Source organism: Phytophthora infestans, genomic scaffold (genome assembly GCF_000142945.1).
Source record: "Phytophthora infestans T30-4 supercont1.3 genomic scaffold, whole genome shotgun sequence".
Classification (NCBI taxonomy): Eukaryota; Oomycota; class Peronosporomycetes; order Peronosporales; family Peronosporaceae; genus Phytophthora; species Phytophthora infestans.
The window spans coordinates 2457546-2479692 of record NW_003303756.1 but is presented as its reverse complement, the minus strand read 5'-3'; the positions used below and the strand labels follow the sequence as shown (position 1 = coordinate 2479692).

Below are 22147 nucleotides of genomic sequence, written 5' to 3'. Positions count from 1 at the left end.
CTGGTTCCGAAAGGGGGGGCTTCCACAAGATGCTTGTATCCTTCTAGCCGACAGGGATCCCGCCTAAGTCACAGTGGCCATCCAGGTCCCGGCCTTTGCGCAGTAGCGGAGCATTAACCGCTAATTGGAGAGACTGCAAGCAGAAAGGGGCATATGTGTTGCAGTATGAAACACTCTTGTCCCGAGCATTAAGATACATAATATATGTGTTTAGTGGACGAATGACAGCATAGGTTCTCAATAACGCCCATAGTCGTAGTATTATCACTAACAGTGTGTTGGTTGTACTTAGGCATAGCCTAATTGATTCAAACATTGCCTTAACCACATTAGCCCCGATATAGACAATGGTGTTAGGGAGCTGAGTAAACCTTGGCTTGCTATAGTGAGGCACATGGAGGGCGGCTCAGCGAGTACTAAAGGATGTGAAAGAGAACGTCAAAGTATGGCAAATAATAGTACATTTAAGATAGAGCTATACACAGACGCGAGCTTCACAAATGTAAATGAGGGAAGAGAATCTATTACTGGATAGGTATCATTGCTCGGGGTACATGCATTACTCGGAAGAGTATTAAGCAAGATTGTGTTAGTCTTTATACAGTGGAACAGAGTTAGGGACCGCTACCGAAGGCGTAAGGAAGTCAGTTCCTCTAACTAGATACATTAAAGAGCACACTAACCCTCAATGCAGATATTCGCTCTGATGTTAGGTTTTTTCTGGGGTCACACATCTAGCTTGTGGTGTAGGTATGGTGGTGCAGTTCCTCATTTGAAACGTTTCTAAAAGGTCGTTGATATAGTTTTGCTGCGACAAACGCTGAGTAGATCATATTTGATCTTCATTCTAAGCAAGTAGTGCAACGTACCGAAAGTAAATCTTCCAATGTAAATTTGACAGAACGTTTGTCTTTTAGCTTGTTAATCGAGCTCAAATGTGGCCCTGCAACTGTCGAGTCATTAACGTACATGCATTAAATAAGAATAGGCTTGTCACCGCTAGGCTCTCACCGCTTTAGATACAAGTAACGCTCTTTCTTGCATCTAAAACGCCTAAATACTTTAGAAACGCACTTATGACCTCATACCAGATTCGAGGTCAACGATTACGTTCTCTCATTCTCTATTTTTATTCTTTACTGCACAAGTGCTGGTTCCGAAAGGGGGGGCTTCCACAAGATGCTTGTATCCTTCTAGCCGACAGGGATCCCGCCTAAGTCACAGTGGCCATCCAGGTCCCGGCCTTTGCGCAGTAGCGGAGCATTAACCGCTAATTGGAGAGACTGCAAGCAGAAAGGGGCATATGTGTTGCAGTATGAAACACTCTTGTCCCGAGCATTAAGATACATAATATATGTGTTTAGTGGACGAATGACAGCATAGGTTCTCAATAACGCCCATAGTCGTAGTATTATCACTAACAGTGTGTTGGTTGTACTTAGGCATAGCCTAATTGATTCAAACATTGCCTTAACCACATTAGCCCCGATATAGACAATGGTGTTAGGGAGCTGAGTAAACCTTGGCTTGCTAAAGTTAGGCGCATGGAGGGCGGCTCAGCGAGTACTAAAGTATGTGAAAGGAACGTCGAAGTATGGCATAGAATAGTACTTTTAAGATAGCTTCAGGACTGCCACAGCGGTGGCGAGGTAAGAAACGCTACCGCTGTTTGTATCAGTTCGAGTAGGTCGTCCACATAAGCTCCGACGACCGTAGTCCCGCCACTGTCAGCCCTGAAGTACAGACAGATGTCCGTAATACTGATCCAAGCTTGTGCAGTGCACGATACAAGTGATCATACCAGGGGGCCCTGTTTACTTCAGACCGTACTGGCTCTGTCTGAGAAGCGGTCGAACTTTGCTCATGCTCTCAGCTCTGAGTGTCATGAGATCCTCCTCTGTGATGACGAGTCCATCGGGCAGAAACAGTACAATCCCGATTCCTCCTCCATTGCCCCCTCGCGCTTGGAACGTATTTGTGTCCGGCAGGAACCTCCCATATGAGCGCTATGACGAGGATTAACTTGAAACTAGTCATCGTAATCACCACCGCAACTATGAGGAAGAAGCTGATGCTGAACTTTCACAAGCGACTAGTCGAGCCTTGTCTCTCTATCTCCCTTTTTCTCTCTCGACCCGAAGCCCGTTCACACCTTCTTGTACCCATTGTAAGCGCACGGTACCAGGCTCGCACCTGACCATCTTCCACGTGTTATTGGTCTGCAAAGCTGCGAGCTCTTCTTGTTCAGCTGCCGCCCAAAACGCACTTTTGGTACACTTTCGCACCGACTGTTATGATTTGGTTTCGAATCGTCGTGGCGATTGACGTTCTCAACCTCAGATACAGACAAAATCACAGACGCATTGCTGAGTCTTGACAAGCTCACCTCCTCGTCCTCATCAGTGCCTTCACGTGGTCTTTTTTTTTTCTCCACACATGCTGATACTCTGCACATGCGAAAAGACGATTACCTTTTTAAAAAGGAAAAAAAAATCCTTTGGTTGATTTGATTCATCCTTGTGACAGTGGCGTCCTTACAGGCCCTCGTCTTGTCAGAGTCACGAAATGCAGAGCACTTCGACCCGAACAAAACAATGGCATGAACGTTCGGTTGTTAGTCAGTCAGCACCTCGAATGGCGACTCATTGGCATGTGCCAAGCTTTGATCCCGCACGTACGTAACGTACTCGGTCGAGAAATTCAGTAGTAATCCTGCGCCAAACATAATTTGCCATGTTCAGAATCGTGCGGTGCGTCCGCTCCGCTTTGCCGTTCGCTCCGACCTCATACACCTGACGAGCCACTACGTTCGCTCTGCAAAAGCGGTCCACATGTCGGTACAATCCTCTACCGTCAGTGCGAGGTGCGCGTACACGTCAGCTGAGCTGTTTCTCGAAATCTACGAGGAAGTCCTTGAATCGCTTTACAGATAATTTCTTCTTGTTTTTGCCGTGAGCACGTTGCAGTAGTTCGATATGTGATCGACGAAGCTGACTGTGTAGCAATTGCCTTAAAGGTTCAACGGCTTTTGGGTCTTTCAGGTCACTTGCAGGTGACTGCTCCCTGGGGAACACGCACCCATTTTAATACATTGATATTTTTCAAATTTCGGTGATTAAACCAAAACAAAAAAATAAGTTTTTTAATTGAATTACATGTACATGCTTTTCCGGCACTTGCCATTGCAACTTGGTCGTGGGATAGTACTCTCTGCGAGTAGCTAAACGGGTTGTTATCGTGGTGCTTGGACGGGTGTGGAAGGCAAGGATCCTGTAACGGGATACAATCCAGTGCTCCTTAGGCTACATAAAGAGTGACACGTCACTCTTGTTGACACCTGGTACACGGTACCATGTGCTCTTGAAGCCAGTCAGGGTATGACTACTTAGTTCCAATATAGGTAACCTCTAGTTTGTATATGCTCCATGCTAAGCTTACTAATTAACACATCAGTCTTACATCTACTCTATCAAGTAGCGAACCGTTCCCACTGAGGCCGGGAGCACGTGGACTAACGTGGACTAACGTTCACTCGGGTAGTAAATACCCTTAAGCACTTCCTCTGTGCAAGGTGCTGTGTGACCCCGTCACAGATCCACTGTGCTTCGACTCGAAGTTCGAGGAGCAGTCTCCGCGCTGGGATGTTAGAAAATCCATTACGCTGTCGTCTCAACGATGCAGATACCGTCCGATACACAGTCTTTTAAGAAGCGAATGATCTCCGAAATATTTAAGAACGCAGGGCATTTAATTGGTGTTATCCGCGGTGAGGCACCTACAGACAAGGGCACAAACGAGGATTTCAGTGACCTAACGAAAGCTGAGCTGATGGAGCACGAGACCCTGAATGATGCCTTGGGTCTGTGGTGGCTCCCTCCCAAACTCACAATGACCTTCTGTTTACTGAGGCCCCGGACTAGCAAATACAAGCTGCACGCAAGTAAATAGAGAACGTCCGATGGCAGTAGTAGTAGTGATGATAGCTGTAAAAGTAGGAATTTTTTGTAAAACAAGTACTACAGTAGGGCATGTGATATGAATGTCTATTCCTTTAAAAACCAAAACAGGCAAGACCAAAAGAATAAACCGTTTTTCTAACCAGTTTTATAATTTAAAAAACAACCCATCCTACTCATTTAATCGATTGGCGCGTTCCCCGTGGGCTGTTTCGCTCGAGTCTGATTGCCCTTCGCGCACTCCATGTGACTTCCTTTCCTAATGTGAGAGCTTGATACCAGATGCGGGGCTCTTCGCCACGCGCTCGATGGTGTGCAGTGCCAGGTGACCGAAGCGTGCATGGAAACCAAGAATATCCGTAGAGACGACTGGCAAGTCGATGTCGGTACTCGTGTCCACCATATTCATAATCAATTCCTCTATCTTTGCACTGCTCTCGGCTCCCGACTTGATGGTTCCCTTACCCAGGCTGTGCTTTAGGTCGCCGTACAGCACCACGTCGTCCCTCTTCACCAGTGCCAAGTTTCCGTTGCGCTTCGCCAGAAGCATTCCTTCGCAACCAGTATTCCGTATGAGGTAAGGCTTTGCGCTAGCTTTGGCGCGTAGTAGACGTCGCTGAGCTCCACTTCGGTCGTGGCTCCATCGACAATCGCTCACAGAGTCACCGATCCTTTCTCGGTCACGTTTATCGTTCGACCGCTCGGCAACATGTAGATGTCATCACCAGATATATCCACTACGCTATTTAGCAGTAGCGCGAGGTCGTTGACGAGATGTTGACTAGTACCACGGTCCAGTATACAGCTCTTAGCATCCATAAACTTGGAGTCGTCGCCAGCGACAGGTGCAAACTTTACTGGCTTATCCTCGCTGATTTCTGAAGCACTCAGGGCAGCTCTTCTTAATATGTCCAGCCTGTTTGCCCCTGTGGCATTGCCACGTCCCTTCTTGGGACTCAGCCACCTCGCTCATAGCCGCCTTGTAAAGTTTCTATAGCGCTCAATCGTCGTCGAACATCATATGCGCCCAAGCCAGCAGATCGATTGCTAGTTGAATAAAAGTAAGGGTACGGCCGCATGATGCCACACATGGTCATTAAGGTGTGCCTCAAGACTGGGTCCGCGTATTTGGTAATGTTTTCCAGTGACGCGTTCGTTACTTTGAAAATAGCATTCAAGTACAAGAAGTGTTCATTCCACGATCGTGACGGGTCCTTCTTGGGTCCGAATTGCGTCACTCTCTGCTTTATCGAGAGCGTCCGCTTGAATGAAAAGTGCCTCTGGTCCATGAAGAACCAGAGCGTTATCTGCGGGGTTCACGAGCGCACGTTGTGTTGCTGATAGAACAGCCTGGCATTTCCATGCAAGTGTTGGCCAAACTTGTTCACCTTGTACTCTTTCGGCTACACGCAAGTGGCTACACGTAGCCACTTAAGGTTTTCCACATTGGTGTGAAATACACCAATGGTTATAGACTATTGGTGCGGCTCCTAATTAAAAAATACTACTGTAGTAACTCTAAGGCTATCTCCACTCGTAGTTGCTATCCGTATTGCAATCTGTCGAATCTGATTGGCTGTTGCTATTCGCTGCGATAATAGAAATAAGGATTTTTCACCAACTCCAGTCCTCTGGAGGCTATTCTATCGGCAATGGAGGGCAGTGACGAAGAGTTTCTCCTCGCTGATGACGATGATCTTTTAGCTGCTGTTTTCGCTGTGGTCTGCGCGGAGCCAACAGAACAAGCGACGGCTCCTTCACTTCGTCAAGGCTCAAAGTTCTTCATCACGCAAATCGTTTTTGCGTTTTATTTCTTCCAGTATCTTCTCGTTTTTCTCCCTGTTGTGATCGAGTAGTTGTTGGAGCAGCGTTGAAGTTGAGACTGGTGCTGTGTGTTGTAGTCGTGCCTTTTTTGCTTTATCTCTTCCTTCTGGGCGGAGGCTGGACTCTTCCTGCTCTTCACTCGATGACTTTTGGCCACGTTTTTGATGAGCAGGTAGTCCAAATGCCGTGAACTTGGAACAGCTTTTCAGTATCATCCAGCACGACAAAAACTCGAACCTACTACCATGGGTTTCCTGATACAACGTGCCGGCGTCATTGGTCAAGTCGTCTTCGCTTTTACCAGACTCGTTGCGACCTTTTACACGAGATACACACCCCGAAAACTTTGCTACATCGTGTGATATGATGCTCCAACGGTTTTTGACGGCTTGTAGAGATCGAGCTTCACCGTCGAATACTGCTGCCGTGTGCCGGCACACATCCTCCCAGAATGCAGCAGCTTTTTGGTCCGTTCCTTGTATTGGGTTCTCCGCAGAAATCTTGTACGCGCGAGCCAGAGCTTCGTCCTCCTGAGCACACCACTTCCGACCTCTCCCCATGGCGCCTGCGATCTTTCGGTTGAGTGAGTTTCTATTCGTGCACCAGAGTTGCTATTGGGGGTCCGAATAGCAACTCGAATCAGAATTTCTATTTTCAAATAGCAATAGCAACTCCGAGTGGAGATAGCAGAATATATTCTTTCTGATTCCGTCGCTATTTTAGCAATAGCAACTCCGATAGCAACTCGAGTGGAGATAGCCTAATAGTAGTTATCTTTAACCCCTGCCAATGTGAATTTCTAAGTTAATTGTCTCTAAAAATTTGTAACATGTTCAAGATGTCTAACTTTCCCATCGAGAAACAGTAACATTTCGTCTCTTGCATCGAGAGCTTCTTTCAACTTCATCACTGTCTTTCTGTAAGACATCCACGATCCGCCGTCAGTTTTTTCAAGAATGAGAGGTATCATACGTGCACAACGCACCTTAGCTGAATAACCTCGCTCTTTTCTTTCTGCCCTGCCATCTTTTGGTCTTCGCCGTTTTGCCTTAAAACGGAATGTGCTGCTTGAGAATCCTTTATATCCTGCTTCGCGCCAGCTGTCTCCCTGTTCGTGCCATGTCGTTCAGACGCTTCTACTGGTAAATTGTTGGGATTAGAGGAACTCTCACACACAACTAACAATTCGTTCGTCAGATCCGTCAACGTCTTCAGCATCGACAACCGTTCTCCGTCTTCAGTATCAATTTGCGGTACTGTGGCCTCGTGTGGGGATAAAGTTTCTGAAATCTCTTGGTTACCGGATATCACTTCATCGAACCACGCGTCAAGACTGTTCAAGTGATCGTTTACAGCTACCAAATCATGTCGATGATCGTCTCGAAGCTGAGATGACTCTGCGTCAGCAAGTTGCATCATGCACACTTCTTTTGTCTCGGTTAGATGGCAATCCAGCTGATCGATACAAACCCGCAGCACTCCACACTGTGTCTCTGCGTGTATCCATGGTCTGATAATCGCCTTGAGATCCGTTCTGCTTTCCCGGAGTTGCTCGGTCAGACCGTAAATGAGTTCTTCGTGCTTGAGAGCATTGCGCTTTGTCTGTTCATCACGAGCGTTGCCTACAAAGCGGATTACTTCAAGGCTTTCTGCTTTCGCAGTTAGTTCGCAATGCAACGCTCGAGATCGAGCTGACAGGGTCTCGACTTGTGCTCTGAGATCTTGAATAGTACTGTAATAGTCCATCTTGATGGAGTGTTGTCGAGCCTGAAGCTTCTGGAAAGCGTTCGCTTGTCGCTGCAATGCCTCGTGTACGGCCATGCATTCTTCGCGCTCTATTTCCTGCTGACTCTCGAATCGAGACAGCGTCTCTACTGACTGATGAGTGAGAATGCGGTGCGCTCTCGTTCTCCGGTCCAAAGTAAGTGCTAGTTCGTCACGCTCTGTCTCCAGATCCTGAGCTCGTTGCAGTGTTTCTGTCTGCTCCAAAGTCAATGTTTCGATAGTCGAACTCTGCAGCGTCGAGTGGTCGAGTAGTTCGGCAAGCTCTTCGCGCAGTGAAGCGAGTTCTAGCGTGGCCTCGTGCAGTTCAACTCGCACTCTATTCGTCTCTTCTGACTCACGAGCAGAGGAGCCGGCAAGCTGGCGTTGAAGAGCATTCTCACGACTGAGGGCACTCGCTAGTGCTTCTTCCGTTTGAGACATCAGGAGAATGTGCTCGTCTCGCTCTTGTAGTGATGCTGCGAGCTTTTCTTCCAGCATTAACAGGCGTTGCTTGTCCTGACAAGCGTGTCTTTCTAGAACATCAATCTTGTCGACTTGAATAGTGACGTGATCCCTGAGAGCTGCATACTCAATTGCTGCGTCCTCAGCAAGCATCTGAGCCAATTCTCGCTGTATCTGTGCTTTGTCCAAGCTCTGTTTCAGCGATATAACGGCCTCTGACTGTAGAGCGCGCTCGATATCAACATGGCGATATTTCTCCACAGCACACAGCAAATCGTCTTTCGCTCGAGAAAGCGATGCAGATAGATCTTCATTCTTTGCTTGAGTGTCCATAAGGGTTCTGTTGGCTAGTTGCGAGTTCTCTTCGCCAGCTTCCTCCTGGTCTTTAAATCGACTCTCAGCACAAGCGAGCTGAAGTTTCAAATCGTTTACCTGCACTTGCACCTGGACTAACTTCGCTTCAGCCTTTCTTCGAGTATCCTTCTCAATGGAGAGATGGCGTTTAGCACTTTCCAGTTCAGAACGATGTTCCTGGTTGCGCTCCTCAAGGTCCGCAATCTTGGTAGCCAATTTCCTGTTCTGGATAGCTGCAGCCTCAAGCGCTTGCGTTTGTAGCAATCGCTCACGCTTCTTATGTCCAGACATGTTCCACACGACCTTCATCCTCTCAGTCATCACAAGTAAATCTGTCGCCAAGAAGAGAACTGCTTCAACGTGGGTCCTAGTGGTCTCTGGGCCATCACATATTCCAGGTAGGAGCTGTCGTCGTAGTCGATAGCCAAAATGATCCAACTGTGTCTCGAGCTGATGCCGGCCAGCTACACATGCGCTAGAGGCACTAGGAAGTTGATCGCATAGCGTAGGGATTATCTGCAAGCAGAACTCGCCTACCATTGTTTCCAGAAGGTCGATTGTTGATAAAAACAGCGCACTTAGTGGCTGCACTTGGGACGCCACCATCAGGTTTTCAAAACTCCATTCCATGGCGATAAATCGCTTGTCCAGGTACCGAAGTAGCTCACATTCTACCCCACTTCCATTCGTCATCATCTTGTTGCTCTGTAGACTATACACGCCAGGACCCAGCGCCCTTCGGGCCATGTCGATCGAATCCAAGCAAAGTGATAGCTTCGGTTGGATACTGCTCTCTTCATCGCAAGGTTTCGACGATATCGAGGACAGCAAGCTGTCGCTCTCTGTAACATCGTCCTGTCCTTCAGGTGACGCCAATTCCTCCAGATCACAGCCGTCTCCACTATTATCGAAGCAAAACTCGGACCGATTGTACTCCGAGCTCGACGCCAATTGTTCCAAGAGCGATGTTGGAGCTGCCTCCTGCGATTCTGGATGGTGTGAAGACATGAAATCCTGCACCACCGAGCAGCAAATCGCATCGGTTGCAACAACTGCCGCTACAACATCGTGTACACGATCCGCTGTTCGCACTTCAGTTGTCGATACACGCGTGTGCAGTGGAGGACAACCTGCTTTCCGTCCAATAGATCTTTGAGGCGAAACACTGCCTTCAACTTGACTCATCAGATGCACACTCAGTTCTATCGGCAAGCGTGTCTGCTTACATTCCAACTCTGCATCGTCGCATTGCTTAGTGTTTGCTATCTCCACTGCTTTTGCTTCGAGTGAAGTTTGCGTCGAGTCTGCGTCATCGCATGATTCACAGCCCGGACAATCGTCATTGTGCTCTGGACCTTCTCCATACGACACAGCAGGCGGGATATTGCCTTCGTTCGACGCACAAAGATGGGATTTAAGCTCGTCAGCGTCCTGTAAGAACCTCAGAAGTGTATTTCCACTAGTGTCCGCTTGTAATCGACCTGTGCTTTGCAAACTCCTCGCACGTTCAATACACTTGAGCGTAGCGATCGACTCTTCGTAGTGTGCACTACACGGACTAATAACCCCGATCATGATAGTCTTCGCCCGTCCACCAAGGCAGTCTTTCAGTAGCCGTGTCAGTGCCGAGTTGCGGTAGGGAACAAACGTTTTCTGGGGTTGAGAGCCATCGCTTTTGCACTTGGCCAGAGCCCCAACAACGTTTGCAAGCGTCGCAAGGGAGCGGTTGACGCTGGAAGCTTCGCGTAGACGTGATCCACGGGTACCCGAGTGGTCAACTCGCTCGCTACCAGCTAAATCTACCAAGCACAGCTTGCTCTTCTGTGGGTCTTCACCTCCTAGCATGAGAGAGATGGTTAACACGGTGTGAGAACGAGTAGGGTGGCCACTTTTCTGCACTGGAGTCACAGAGCTCGTGCGAGTCATCAGCTCCAAGAGTTGCGTGCAGCTTGTAACATCCACACGCTGTGCTCGCTCCACGAAAGCGCCATCTTCTGGATGCTCGCGTATCTTAAGAGGTTGCTATACCAACAGCATTATATGTTCAGGTATCATTGAAGTAAAACTATCGAAGAGTACGACTCACCTTGACTGTATCATGAGAGAGCAAGTCATAGACTCGTTCGTCATAGATTTCTACGTAGCTCATGAGCACTGTACATACGTTTCCAGAGCGCTTTCTTTCGTCGACTTCACCAAATAAACCCTGGCAGATTCGTGGGATTAAACCCCGTCGTTCAAGTGCACTTTCGTTGCCATTTTCTTTGGCGCAGGAACTTCCCATCATGGTGTACGTCTTCCCCGCTCCTGGTTGTCCATACGCGAAGACGGAGCAGTTGCGTCCTTGCAACACCGTTTGAAGCGCCAGCACTCCAAGCGCATCGTAAAGCGTCCTCTGAGTGGCTTTCTGGTACGCAGGCGAACGATTGAAAGACCAGTAGCTATAGTCAAACCAGAACTCTTGTGTGAACTGTGCTGGGAAGTTTACCGACTCTGTAGATGAAGTACGGGAGGCAGGCGGGAGTGCTGTCGGATTCACAATTCTAGTCACCAAAACATCGTTATTCCTGGTCATGTCGACAATGACGCGATTGCCACTTTTCTTCTCCGATATCCGCATCGGTCGGACCCGAATGGCAGTGATTGTGGCCTGTTCGTGGCGTACGAAGCTGCTGCATTCGCTGGATGCCAAGCTCGACGTCTCCGCCGCCAATTCGTTAAACTCGCCATCGTCAATGTCGTCTTGGTTATTGCCCTCTGTCTCGTGGTCACTGTCATCACCTACGCTACTCTGCTTGTTCGTGAAATACCGCCACGATGCACCATGCGTACTAACTGCACCGGCGCTACTGTCGCTACTCATGACAGAGATAATAGCGAAATGCCTACTTCTGGATTGTAGCATCTCACGACAAACGCTTGACGTATTATTAGTAAAGACGTGTATTGCGATGTTTATTGTTTGAGGATGCAACGCAAACTGCAACGCTACCGGTTGGTTATGCTGGTAGTTCCACTCGCCTCTTGCCTCGCCTTGGTTCGATAGCATGGGCTATTCCCACCATTGGGCATAAATAACGATTTCGGGCTAGCGAGAGAGCACCAATATTACCTAGATAACTTACGATGGACTTGAGTAAAAGAGTGAGGGGTGAAGGAGCGACCTGAGCCCTGTAGCACACACGATAGCGGATCCAGTCAGTCCAGTTCATGTACCAGGTCCTCAACCTTGCGATCTTGTAGCACTGTAAGCCCCTCCGCCACCTGGAAGTACACGTGCACGTGAAAGATATCGATGGACCTCTCCGGGTTGTCATCATAGTTCCACCTCGCCACATGTGGTGCGTTGGCATCAATCCAGTTCTCCACGTACTTCTTCACCTGCTCATGGTTCAGATCCTTGACGTGCCACAGCGTCCAGTGCTCGATCCCTGCAGGAGTGTCATAGGGAAACATATTGGGTTCCAGGAACGCAGTCCTACCCTTCAGAGTCGTAGCAAAAATGTGTTCCTCAGCAGACCCATAGTTCTCGGCGATCTCGTCAAGGTGGTCCCACTTGCGCTCCTTGCACTCGTCGGTCCGGCTCCAGTACTCGATGTAGAGCGTTCGGCGGCTGCGGCGCGTCGACTCGCTGCTACATTCAACATCAGCAGCGGAATCATATCCAGGAGCACAGCCATTATCAGCATAGCCATCACGAGATACGGAGGACTCGGGATGCTCATACGGGCACTCCTCATCCTCCGAAATGTCAGTAGGAAGATAGTCACTGTCTACTTCAGCGGGCGTAAGCTGCTTCTCCTGCGTCTTGATCTTCTTAGTCACTTGGTGTTGCTCCTTCTCAGTCTCTTGTTCAGCTTTGCGCTTGAGCGACTGGGAGCTACTCACAGGATGCGCAAGAGCCTTATTAATATCAAGGGGACCCGATGCCGAGGGCAGGGTACGCATACCGTCCTGAGCCTTAAGCTCATCACCTGATTCTGTTTTCGAGTTGTCAATCTGATAAAACCCAAAAGACCCAAAATTAGAAGTGACAATCTCAAAGCCCATGTGTGAAGGGGCGCACCTTGTCGATGACTGGAATCGCCTTGTCCGTCGAGCTGCGGCTGAAATCGACGTCCGAGATGGACGACGGGGAGTTGCAAAACGTGCGCGGCGAGTCCACACGCTTCTCGGGCTGACACGAAGCCTCCACGGGGACTACTGCGGAGCACGGCATGTTTTCGGGGAAAGGGTTGCTTCTAGCTTGTTAAGAGAGCACAGACACCTGCCTGCGGTCGATCTGCTTTGTCTGTGGGTAGCTGCGGGGCCTGTTCCTGTTCTGGGGACGTCCACACGAACAGCAACCAACGTGTCTTGCGCTTCTCCTTCCGTTTTCAATACTGAGAAAAACAGTGGTCCACTCGCCGTTCGAAGATTGTATGTCTGGATTCACTTGATCAAAGTATTCAATCTGGATGTCGCCTATCCCGTACCACCTTATCGCAACATTTTGAAGTAGCGTTAGCTGTTCCAGAAAACGGGTACAAATGGTGTTTCATTGGTGCAGACACTCGCCGCCATACATAACGCGTTGACAGTTGCAATCATGGGCAAGCGTGCACCGGTGTCCGAGGCGGAGAAGCTGCTGGCCGAGGAGGTGTTCCAGACCAAGCCGCTGCAGAAGAAGAATAAGCGCAAGCATCTTGGCAAAAATAAGGGTGGACTGGACAATGCGTCACTAAAGCTCAAGGCTGCATGGGTGGACGATGACGATGAGGATGTTGAGGTGAACTTAGAGGAGCAGCCACAACTGCGTAAGCTCCGCAAAACCGAGGAGGATACGATAGTAGACGGCAAGGAACTCAACCGCCGCCTTAAGACCTTGTACGTGCCACAGCTACGCTGATATTGGCACATAATGCTCATTCTTTTTCAATTTTTCTTGCTTATCACAGCTACCAGTCAGCACACGGTGCTGTGTCGTGGGCGGATCCTAAGAACTTCTTGGGTGACCGTCAGGTGGACTCAGATGACAGCGACGATGAGGAAGCTGAGCTTATCCGCAGCACTGGCAAGCTGATTGAGGACTCTGGCGAGCTATTGCCTCAGGGATCATTAGAGGTCGCTCGCATGAAGGATGCCAATCAGCACACGCCATCGAATGCTGTTATCCAATCGGTGCAGTTCCATCCGAACGGACAGATCATGTTGACAGCAGGTCTCGACAAGACGCTGCATCTTTTCCAGGTGGACGGCAGCAACAACGCCAACATCGAGAACGTCTTCGTGCAGGATCTCCCCATCTTAGACGCCAAGTTTACGCTTGGTGGAGACCGCGCCGTTTTGACCGGACCTCGTCAATATTTCTTCTCGTACGACATTGAAGCAGGCAAGATCACGAAGATCCCTGGACTCTATGGACGGAAGGAAAGGAAGCGTGAAAAGTTCGTTGTCTCGGAGAACGGAGAGACGATCGTGTTCCTGGGTAGCAATGGCTACTTGGATCTGGTGTCAGCCAAGTCGTATGAGTCCATTGGTACGCTGAAAATGAACGGTACTGTCACGTCTGCGGTTTTCTGCGAGAACGACCGCTACTTGATCAGCACAGGCTCGGACGGACAGATTTACAAGTGGGACATGCGTACGCGGCGGTGTGTGTTTGTCCACGACGATGAAGGTAGTCTAGGCAACCACGCTCTGGCTGCCAGCAGTAAATACTACGCTGCGGGCTCCAAGAGCGGTGTGGTCAATATCTACGACAACGCGGGTCTGACGGCCAAGCCCAAGCCGCGAAAGGCGCTGATGCACCTTACCACTCAGGCCGACCACCTCAAGTTCAATGCCAACTCGGAGATCCTGGCAATGGCTTCTAACGATGCCAAGGACTCGTTGAAGATGGTGCACATGCCGTCTCTTACGGTGTTCTCCAACTGGCCAACGGCGCACACGCCACTGCACTACGTGTCGGCGATGGACTTCAGTCCGAACAGCGGCTACTTTGCAGTCGGTAACGCCCGAGGACGTGTGCTGTTGTACCGACTGACTCACTACAAGTCCACATAAAGAGGGAACTCGTCAAACACAGGGCGTTTTAGGTCAGAGGTTTGCTATATAATAGAGATGAGTGCTCGTTGCATACTTCCTTTACGCTCTTCTAAAGTGTCCAGATCCTTGCGGTGGAGAATTATACGTCAAGTTGAGCTTGTTGGCCGTGGTGATAAGTGAGTCTAACGCTATGTCAACTCCTTGTTCGGCTCCATCTACACACCACATAAGAGTGGCTTAGTGCCAAAAAGCTCAGCAGCAATAGTATGTAATGTATTGTACATGGTCGTCTGTCCCAAGTGTTTGAAACTTGAAGACTCAACTCGGTTAGAGCGTCGTCTACACGTTGAGAACCTTCATTGCATCATGTCAAAGACGGAGATTGTAGCGCTCATAGCAGCCAAAGTGTACCTTTATGCTTTGAAATCCCACTCCCATTGGTAAAATGGCGTCGACTTGGCGAATCTTTTCGTGACGGGAGCGGGCGTCGAGGACGTTGTCGTTGCTACATGCCAATTACGAAGTTAGAGAAGCATTCAAGTTGTAGCTGAGAGAGTTTTGCTTACTATATAAGCTTGAGTAGGCTGCTGGGAATGCGCAGGATAGATTTGTGAGTCATCGTGGGACGTCAACGGATGATCGAGCTGATAACGGAGAGCGTTGACGGCCATTCGAGTGTTCATGGTCGGAAGATCCTGCAAAAAAAAGAAAGTTTGTTAGAATGCCAATACGTACAGGTTCACATACGCGTTGGTTTGATCGGTTTCTTACACTTGAATCTGCTGCTAGTGAGCGTGTTATCATACATGCTGGAACAGCAGGAAGCTGGTCGTGTGTCGTGTTCGTCAGCAGATAATAGTCGACGTATAGACAGTAAATGGTAAGCAAAAGCCTCACCTCATTCGACGATCCAGAACCGGAAAGAACATCTCCAATGCCCACTCCAGTCAAGAAGGTAGTGTCCTTGGGATTAAACTTCAATTCTGCAGTAGATGTCGGTTTGATCAGCTAAAAAAACACTGAAAGCTAGATTCTCTATACGTACGCCTCATCATACATGTAGGCATTGCGGAAGCGTCGGTCTTTGAAATGAATTATACCAAAGTATTAGTTGGAGCCAATACGACGCAATTTGAGCAACGCACCTGTCGCTTTGATAGTAGTTCCTTATCAGTGACTGTATCTGGATTGGCTGTCTGCATGAACTCTGTTGCTCGTGTGCGGAAGGGAGATTGGAGGACCACCTCGTTCGGAATCATTTTGTATATCTCGACATGTTCGTAACAAGACATGGAGTGTAGCTTCTTCTTTTTTGTTGCGGGGTACGCCACCATAATAGTCATCGCAGTTTGATCAACTGTTCTTTCGTTCAATAATGCTGTAAGACTTGGTACCGGATCGTACGCCAGTTTGGTTGGGTCGTACGAAGTGACAGCAGCGTGTGCCAGAGGGTTGCCGTACAGAATCAGCTTGCGCAAGCTGCGTAACTCGGTAGTGTAGACAACAGCCTCCTCATCGGTAATCATGTTGTGTGCGAGGTTGAGATAGATGAGATTGTAGAACCCAGCACCGCGCTTTTCTTCTAAAGTCAAGGCAGACTATCATGGACGATAAATTTAAAAGTCAAGCACTTGCTTGTCGGATTGCTGGGTAGCGTACCTCGGGAAAGCCAGTAATCTTGTTGTAACTGAGGTTTAAATTCCGCAGTCGAGGCATGATGGCGAGGAACGAAAATACTTCCTGTCCAGAAATATTGTTGCTCTCCAGAGATAATGTTTCGAGCCGAGAAAAGCGATCCATGATCGGTGGCAATGATCGAATTCGATTGCTACCGAGATACAATTCACGGATACGCAACAGGTTTGAAAGTTCTTCGAGGTCTTTTGGCCCTAAGCAGTTGAAGGATAAATTCAGCACCTAAGTAATGAGCAAACCATTGATCAGGGTCATGCAGCGGATAGCAAAACCAAGTGCATGCTGTTCGTACCTCGAGACTTTGAAACCCATTGCTGAGTATGACCTCTTCCAGCGCATTACACTGAAAATCCAATTCGACGAGAGCTGGCAGACACCCAAACGGCTCTAAAGGTGCCTAAACAAAGTATTCAAACAAAAAATAGGCGATCAATTCTACATCCTTCGGTCTTTCAAAAGCCAATGTTCACTGTGCACACAAACCTCGTTATCGCTCATGTCTAGCCGTGTCAAATTTGTAAAAAAGAGTAGATCCTCGGCCACCACATCAGTAATGTGCATGTCACTCAAAAATGCCTGAGCGACTTCGTCAGGAAACTCCACTACGAGGAACAAGACGCAATTATCAATTCGATATCAGAAATGACGAGTATCTAACGAGAAACAGCGTTTTGCAACCAACCTCTACACCAATCCAAAAGCAAGAAACCATCCAGTGTTCGTGGCGAGTCATTAGAATTTGCACGCTTCCTCGTAGAAGTCCGCGGATGCTGGTTGTTGCTCTCCAAGGGAGATAACGACTCCGAGGGAGCGTTGCCTCTTGCCACACTTTGACCTGATTGCACCAACGTCGTGTTCGTCGCTGGCTTTTTCAAAGCCCTCTCGATCTTCCGACGTCCCGTAGAGTTGGCAGCTGGAACAGGAGGTCGAGTATCGCTGCCACGCTCCGTTGGAGATAGCATTAAGCAGCCAAAGAGCGAGCCGAGCAATATATTGCCGACGCTCTAAAATGGCAGTTTTCAACACTCCACCTAAATTTACTTAACGCAGAATTTCTGCGTCGAGTATATTAATTTGCGGCAGAATTTAAGAACTCGGCACTCATTAAAAAAAAGTAGTTCACCTTGTTCTTAGTTACACGCAAAAACTGCAGGTAATTCGTAGCTCCTAAGACCCATCTCTTTTGTGTTTTTTTAAGTAAACTTGGAAATGACCCTCCAAATGATCACAACAATGAGGCCCAAAATGACCAGGTAGAGGAACAGAATCTGCGATGCCATCTTGCACTTGAGTTTCTTAAGATGCATACCCGCTTCTGCTGTGTCTTCACGCGTCTCGTCAACCTACAGCACCCACATAATCAGTTTCTCTTTCCTGTCCATCAGCACGTTACAAAACAAACGTACGTTCGTGCGGACGTTAATGAGCTGCTCGCGCTGGTCCGCCAGGTTGCGGTTGATGTTTTGTGCCGTGGCCTCGGTTCGTGCGATGATGGCCTGAGCATCGTCCAGGTGGTCGTCGATGCGGTCCGTGCGCTGTTGGTAGCGGGCCACGTTGTCCTGTGGGGCAGCGGCTTGGCGACGCTGCTGGCTGCCGTCCATGAGCTTTGAGCGCTCAACATTCGCCTTGAGCTTGTCCAACTGCGACTTGAAGGTGCGCAGCTGCTGGTGCATCCGTCGGCGGTCCTGCGAGTCTCCAGCGCGTGACTCGCTCTCGAGAATGCGCATGTAGCGCTCAGCTTCCGAGATGTTTCCCTGTGCACGCTCCGAGAGGTCATCACGCTCGCGTTGGTCCCGCGCCTTGGGGATCGCACGGATGTCCGTCATGGCGTCATCGCGACACTGCTCAAAGTCCTCACTGTAGCCCATAAAAGCCTCCGTCATGGTCACTTGTCTTGCTCGGAAGGCTAGTTCTCTGTTTGTAAGGCCTTTTGCGAACGTGTGTGCCCGATACAAAAGGAAAGTCAGACACAACCCGACAATCCAGGACCGAGCAAGGGATCTGCGACAAAATACATCAGATTTACACAAATTTGTGCCTCTCCCAACGGTACACTGTACCAAGCTAGCAACTAAATAAAGTGTAGCCATGTAGCCACCGAAAAAGTACTGACATGTGAAGATTCTTAAATTTGAAACCATTGCGATCTTTTACTGCGCAAATTTCCTCCAAGCCCACGGCCACCTAACACAACTTAAACATTCAGCTACTGTACGCCCCATTAACGAAACCTCATCTGTCCACCTCAGATCCATCGCAGCTGAACGAATACCTGGCCAAACACAGCTTTTAGTCCAGACCGAGCACGTTCTCCAACAAGAGCACCATGAAGATCGAGGTCGGGTACAGTAGCGCCACGACGAGGCCGTCAAGCAGTCGCTGGGTCTTCTTCATCGCAATGTAGCCGATCACGAGTTCCACAAACAGGATGGCGAAGGTCTCAGCGGAGAACTCCCAAACCAGACCGCCACTCTTGAACGACATGAGCGCCGCGAAGATACCCAGGCAGAAGGTGTTGTTCATGCAAGCAGCGCCAAGAAGAGCAGACACAGAGATGGAGATTGTCTTGGACGTCTTCTTCTGCGCGTAGTTGTACGCAGCAATGAGCTCACTGGCGTTCGAAGCCAGCGGAGCCACCACGAACGACACGTAGAACGCCGGGATCCCCGTGCGAGCACCAACCTCAGACAGCACGTCAACCATCGGGTCCGAGAACAGCAGCACAAGAGCTGTGCCCAGGAACATCATGTACGCTGAGCGGATCTTGATCTTCTTCTGTTGTTCGGCGATGGACAGGTGAGCAAGGTCTTCAGGGACTTCCTCCTCTTCTTCTTCTTCGTCACCCTCAGCAGGAGGGATAGCCAGCGAGTACTGCTGATCCACCACAACACGTTTCATTGAGACGGACGAACGACCCTGCACTTCGTTTTCGTACTTGGTTAACAAGTAGCGTAGAGTGGCCTCCACTAGCTCGTTGAACTCGATGAATCCGCTCTTGTCCTTATCGGCAGCAGTCATCCACTTCTCGGCCTCTTCACGGGAGACGTTCTCACCCAAGTCCTTAAAGAACAACTGCAGCTCATCGGCATCCATACGGTGGTCGCGATTCTTGTCGTAGGCGTGGAAGAATGGGCGGATGACGTCCGCAACGCGGTCGAATTGTTCACGAGTGGCGTTGAGTGGCGTCGTGCTGGTAGGCGACTCCATCTTAAGGTGGGCCACTTCCTTGGCCAGGATACCGGACAGGCTGATCTCTCCTTCACGGATAGCAGCGACACGGACCTCGTCAATGACGTCTTCCTTGACTTCCGACGAGCGTTTCACGTTCCAGTAGAGGTAGAGGACAAAGGAGACCATGGAGACGACAAAGGCCACAATGGCAAAAGGCTTCTCGGCCTTGGCCACCTGGGCATTGTCAGCCTTGGCGTCCTCTGCAGCCGTGCCCGTGTAGAACAGAGCAGGCACTTGTAGGATGAGGTAGATTAAGCTCGTGAGGATCATGGTCTTAGCCGTGGACGGGATCTCGTCGAAGAGCACGACGCCTGTCTTGGTCAGGTCCTTGTTTCCAGGCGGCATGAGCTTAGCCCAGTGCTGGTCGCCCTTAGGACGCACGTAGCTGCCACGGCCGTTCTCGTCGATGTTGACGCGGCCGGCGTAGATGCTAAGCGCCCATGGAATAGTGAGTAGCATGATGGTGGAGCCAGCGAGTGCACCGACGCCCACGGAGACCTGCTCCTGCGCGTTCGGACCCATACCGGAGAAGAGAACGATAGCACCGTCGGGCACGGCGCCCAGTACAGGTAGAACGACGCTGCCGACGATGCCGGCCATTGATGGAACGAGGAGCAACAGTTCACTGCCGTCCGAGATGAGGTTGCTCGCGTTGAAGAGCACGAAGCCATAGACGGCACCCAAGAAGAGCACCTGAACGAGGCCGTAGCCGTCGTCCGGAAGATCTTTGGGGTCGATGAAAATGCCCGACATGACTTGTCGTCCTTGAGTCTTGCTCTGAAGCTTGTCACGTCCGCGTACTTTTGCCAAGTGAGAGTCTCACTGTGAGACTGACCACAAGGATCGCATTTGCAGCTCTATTCATGCAACTTGCTTTTTATTCGATATAAATGATAGATGAGCCACTCTGAATGAGCAACTAACTCAAGATACCCCGTTTTTACCGATTGCTCGAAATCAGTTTTCGACTAAGTAGTTTCTCTTGAATCTTGAAGTACCCAAAAGCACCTTGTAAATCTCCCAAAATCGTCATTTTGCAAGGCGCTGCACGTAAATCGATGAGTAAAGCTCGGCGATATCCTTCCTGGCAATTTTTTGGTGCTCTCCACAATTAGAGGTTCTATTATAGTATCACTGATGACTGGCCGGGAAACTGTACGGCGTCCAATTTTGGCGTACTAGAATCAGTGGATTTTTCACGCATCATTCAGCCGCTTTGCTCATCAAAGTACAGTACACTGTACAATGGGCAATCCACAGTTACTGGCTGTGCCTCAGTCACTGAGTCACTACCGTGGCAGCCATACTACAGAACCTGTGGGTCCGTTTGCATATAGACTCGCCAGCAGCAAACAGCTATGGAGTCATTGCTGGTTTTATTGTGGTTCATACCTAGCTGTCCTGGCGAGTCTGTATGCAGATGTACCCCAGGCCTTCGTAATGGAGGAGGGGGGGGGGATTACTATGGCGGACAGCCTGTCTCATTTTCAGCGCCGTCCTGGCAAGACCCCTGCACACCAGTATGTGAGCATGACGGTCACGGTGAGAAGCGCTGCTATTATACATGTAGTACTACTTCACAACATTGCTAGCTCTGTGATACAAACTCTGTCGAGATGGCTTCTTACGTCACGACTCGTGACTCTCGAGTATGTTACTCTCTAAGCAAATTGTTTTTGTTCGTAGTCTCGAGCTTTAAATGGCCGTGATCTGCATCTTCAATGTGAATGCATGAGCTGTTTCCACAGCAGTATGCAGCAGTGCTACCGTAACACCGAATCCCAAACAGTAAAAAGATCTAATTGTACTGTGGTATTGCAACAGATTCTGTTTCAGAATGCCGGTCGTTGGTTGGGTGAAGTCCACACGAATGTCAGCACAGTGTTACGAGCGCAATACTTACTTATTTGTACAGTCAGTGTAACAGCTTGCTAGAATTTTTTCAATCAGCCATTTCAAAGCCCAAACTTCATGCATCCGCTCTCCTTATGCTGATCCCCACAGCCTACACTACAGTACCTTGATCCACATCGTCGACAGTTATAGTTTGCGAAGAATCCACACACGCAGCAAAATCTCCGTGCTGGATGCGTAGGAGGACCCACCGCCGCGGTCAAGTAGTTCGGTCCCTCTGCATTCTCTCCATTACCCAGTTCCTCGAACACCAATTGGGCCAAACTCTTGACTTTCCACTTCTTTTTGCCTGGAACAACAGTTCTTCTCTTTTTTCTGGCAGCTTCCCTGCCAGATAACGCGGCAACAGGCCCTCCTTCCTCCTCGTCCACGTACGCTTCGTCTCCATCTTGTGCCCCATCGCCATCATCCGCGTCTTCACCGAAGTTATCAGCTTCCAGTGCGTCCAACCGAGCATTGCGGACCTCATTTCGCGTATCATCATCCACACGCCTCATTGCCGCGCTCAGTTTGTGCGTTCGGCCTGCAGTCCCCATACAATTATCATGCTTAATTACAAATTTAAGGTGCACGCGTCTTGATTGCGCGGTTTCGAGGGCGCTTTCGAACGCCGGAGCGACAAAAAATAAAGCATAGCCGTACCCGAAAGACGCTTTTTCGTAGCGGTCTGCCGTCCGCCGGCAGCGGAGGCCCGCGCTGTCGTCGCCAGGATAGTCTCATTCCACCGCTTCTTGCCATCGTACGCTTTGCCCATTTTCACTTTTCACTTTGAGCCAAATTATTCAAATGCAAAAAATCTAACCTTACAAAAGCCAAGATAAAATCTGTCATCAATTTTTAGCTCTATTAGACGACACCTAACTTCACTTCCATCAAACCAATCGCTTAGCGTTGGCATTTTTTCCTCTTGCAAATTCCTC

The 22147-nt window shown here is 49.4% G+C and overlaps 7 protein-coding genes across 7 annotated transcripts; 1 reads left to right on the top strand and 6 right to left on the bottom strand.

Annotated features, from left to right (window-relative positions):
• Positions 1 to 10425: 10425 nt before the first annotated feature.
• Positions 10426 to 10980, bottom strand: PITG_02538 (uncharacterized protein; the record flags this gene model as incomplete). Its single annotated transcript, XM_002907411.1, has 1 exon — positions 10426 to 10980. The coding sequence occupies one exon, from the start codon at positions 10978 to 10980 to the stop codon at positions 10426 to 10428; it is 555 nt and encodes a 184-aa protein (XP_002907457.1).
• A 305-nt stretch (positions 10981 to 11285) lies between these two features.
• Positions 11286 to 12728, bottom strand: PITG_02537 (uncharacterized protein; the record flags this gene model as incomplete). The annotated part of the gene is made up of 2 exons (XM_002907410.1): positions 11286 to 12359; positions 12427 to 12728. 2 exons carry the CDS (start codon positions 12577 to 12579, stop codon positions 11559 to 11561), a joined length of 954 nt encoding a protein of 317 aa, XP_002907456.1.
• A 220-nt stretch (positions 12729 to 12948) lies between these two features.
• Positions 12949 to 14405, top strand: PITG_02536 (U3 small nucleolar RNA-associated protein 18; the record flags this gene model as incomplete). The annotated part of the gene is made up of 2 exons (XM_002907409.1): positions 12949 to 13226; positions 13298 to 14405. The coding sequence occupies 2 exons, from the start codon at positions 12949 to 12951 to the stop codon at positions 14403 to 14405; spliced, it is 1386 nt and encodes a 461-aa protein (XP_002907455.1).
• Positions 14406 to 14486: 81 nt separating this feature from the next.
• On the bottom strand, positions 14487 to 15191 carry PITG_02535 (uncharacterized protein; the record flags this gene model as incomplete). Its single annotated transcript, XM_002907408.1, has 5 exons — positions 14487 to 14602; positions 14670 to 14741; positions 14820 to 14892; positions 14954 to 15082; positions 15159 to 15191. The coding sequence occupies 5 exons, from the start codon at positions 15189 to 15191 to the stop codon at positions 14487 to 14489; spliced, it is 423 nt and encodes a 140-aa protein (XP_002907454.1).
• Positions 15192 to 15481: 290 nt separating this feature from the next.
• PITG_02534 (uncharacterized protein) lies at positions 15482 to 17044 on the bottom strand (the record flags this gene model as incomplete). The annotated part of the gene is made up of 6 exons (XM_002907407.1): positions 15482 to 15985; positions 16047 to 16304; positions 16375 to 16479; positions 16566 to 16684; positions 16765 to 16852; positions 16910 to 17044. 6 exons carry the CDS (start codon positions 17042 to 17044, stop codon positions 15482 to 15484), a joined length of 1209 nt encoding a protein of 402 aa, XP_002907453.1.
• Positions 17045 to 17186: 142 nt separating this feature from the next.
• On the bottom strand, positions 17187 to 18031 carry PITG_02533 (uncharacterized protein; the record flags this gene model as incomplete). The annotated part of the gene is made up of 2 exons (XM_002907406.1): positions 17187 to 17425; positions 17489 to 18031. The coding sequence occupies 2 exons, from the start codon at positions 17963 to 17965 to the stop codon at positions 17276 to 17278; spliced, it is 627 nt and encodes a 208-aa protein (XP_002907452.1).
• A 340-nt stretch (positions 18032 to 18371) lies between these two features.
• On the bottom strand, positions 18372 to 21763 carry PITG_02532 (Ca2 :Cation Antiporter (CaCA) Family; the record flags this gene model as incomplete). The annotated part of the gene is made up of 3 exons (XM_002907405.1): positions 18372 to 20113; positions 20787 to 20823; positions 21419 to 21763. The coding sequence occupies 3 exons, from the start codon at positions 21761 to 21763 to the stop codon at positions 18372 to 18374; spliced, it is 2124 nt and encodes a 707-aa protein (XP_002907451.1).
• Positions 21764 to 22147: the final 384 nt, after the last annotated feature.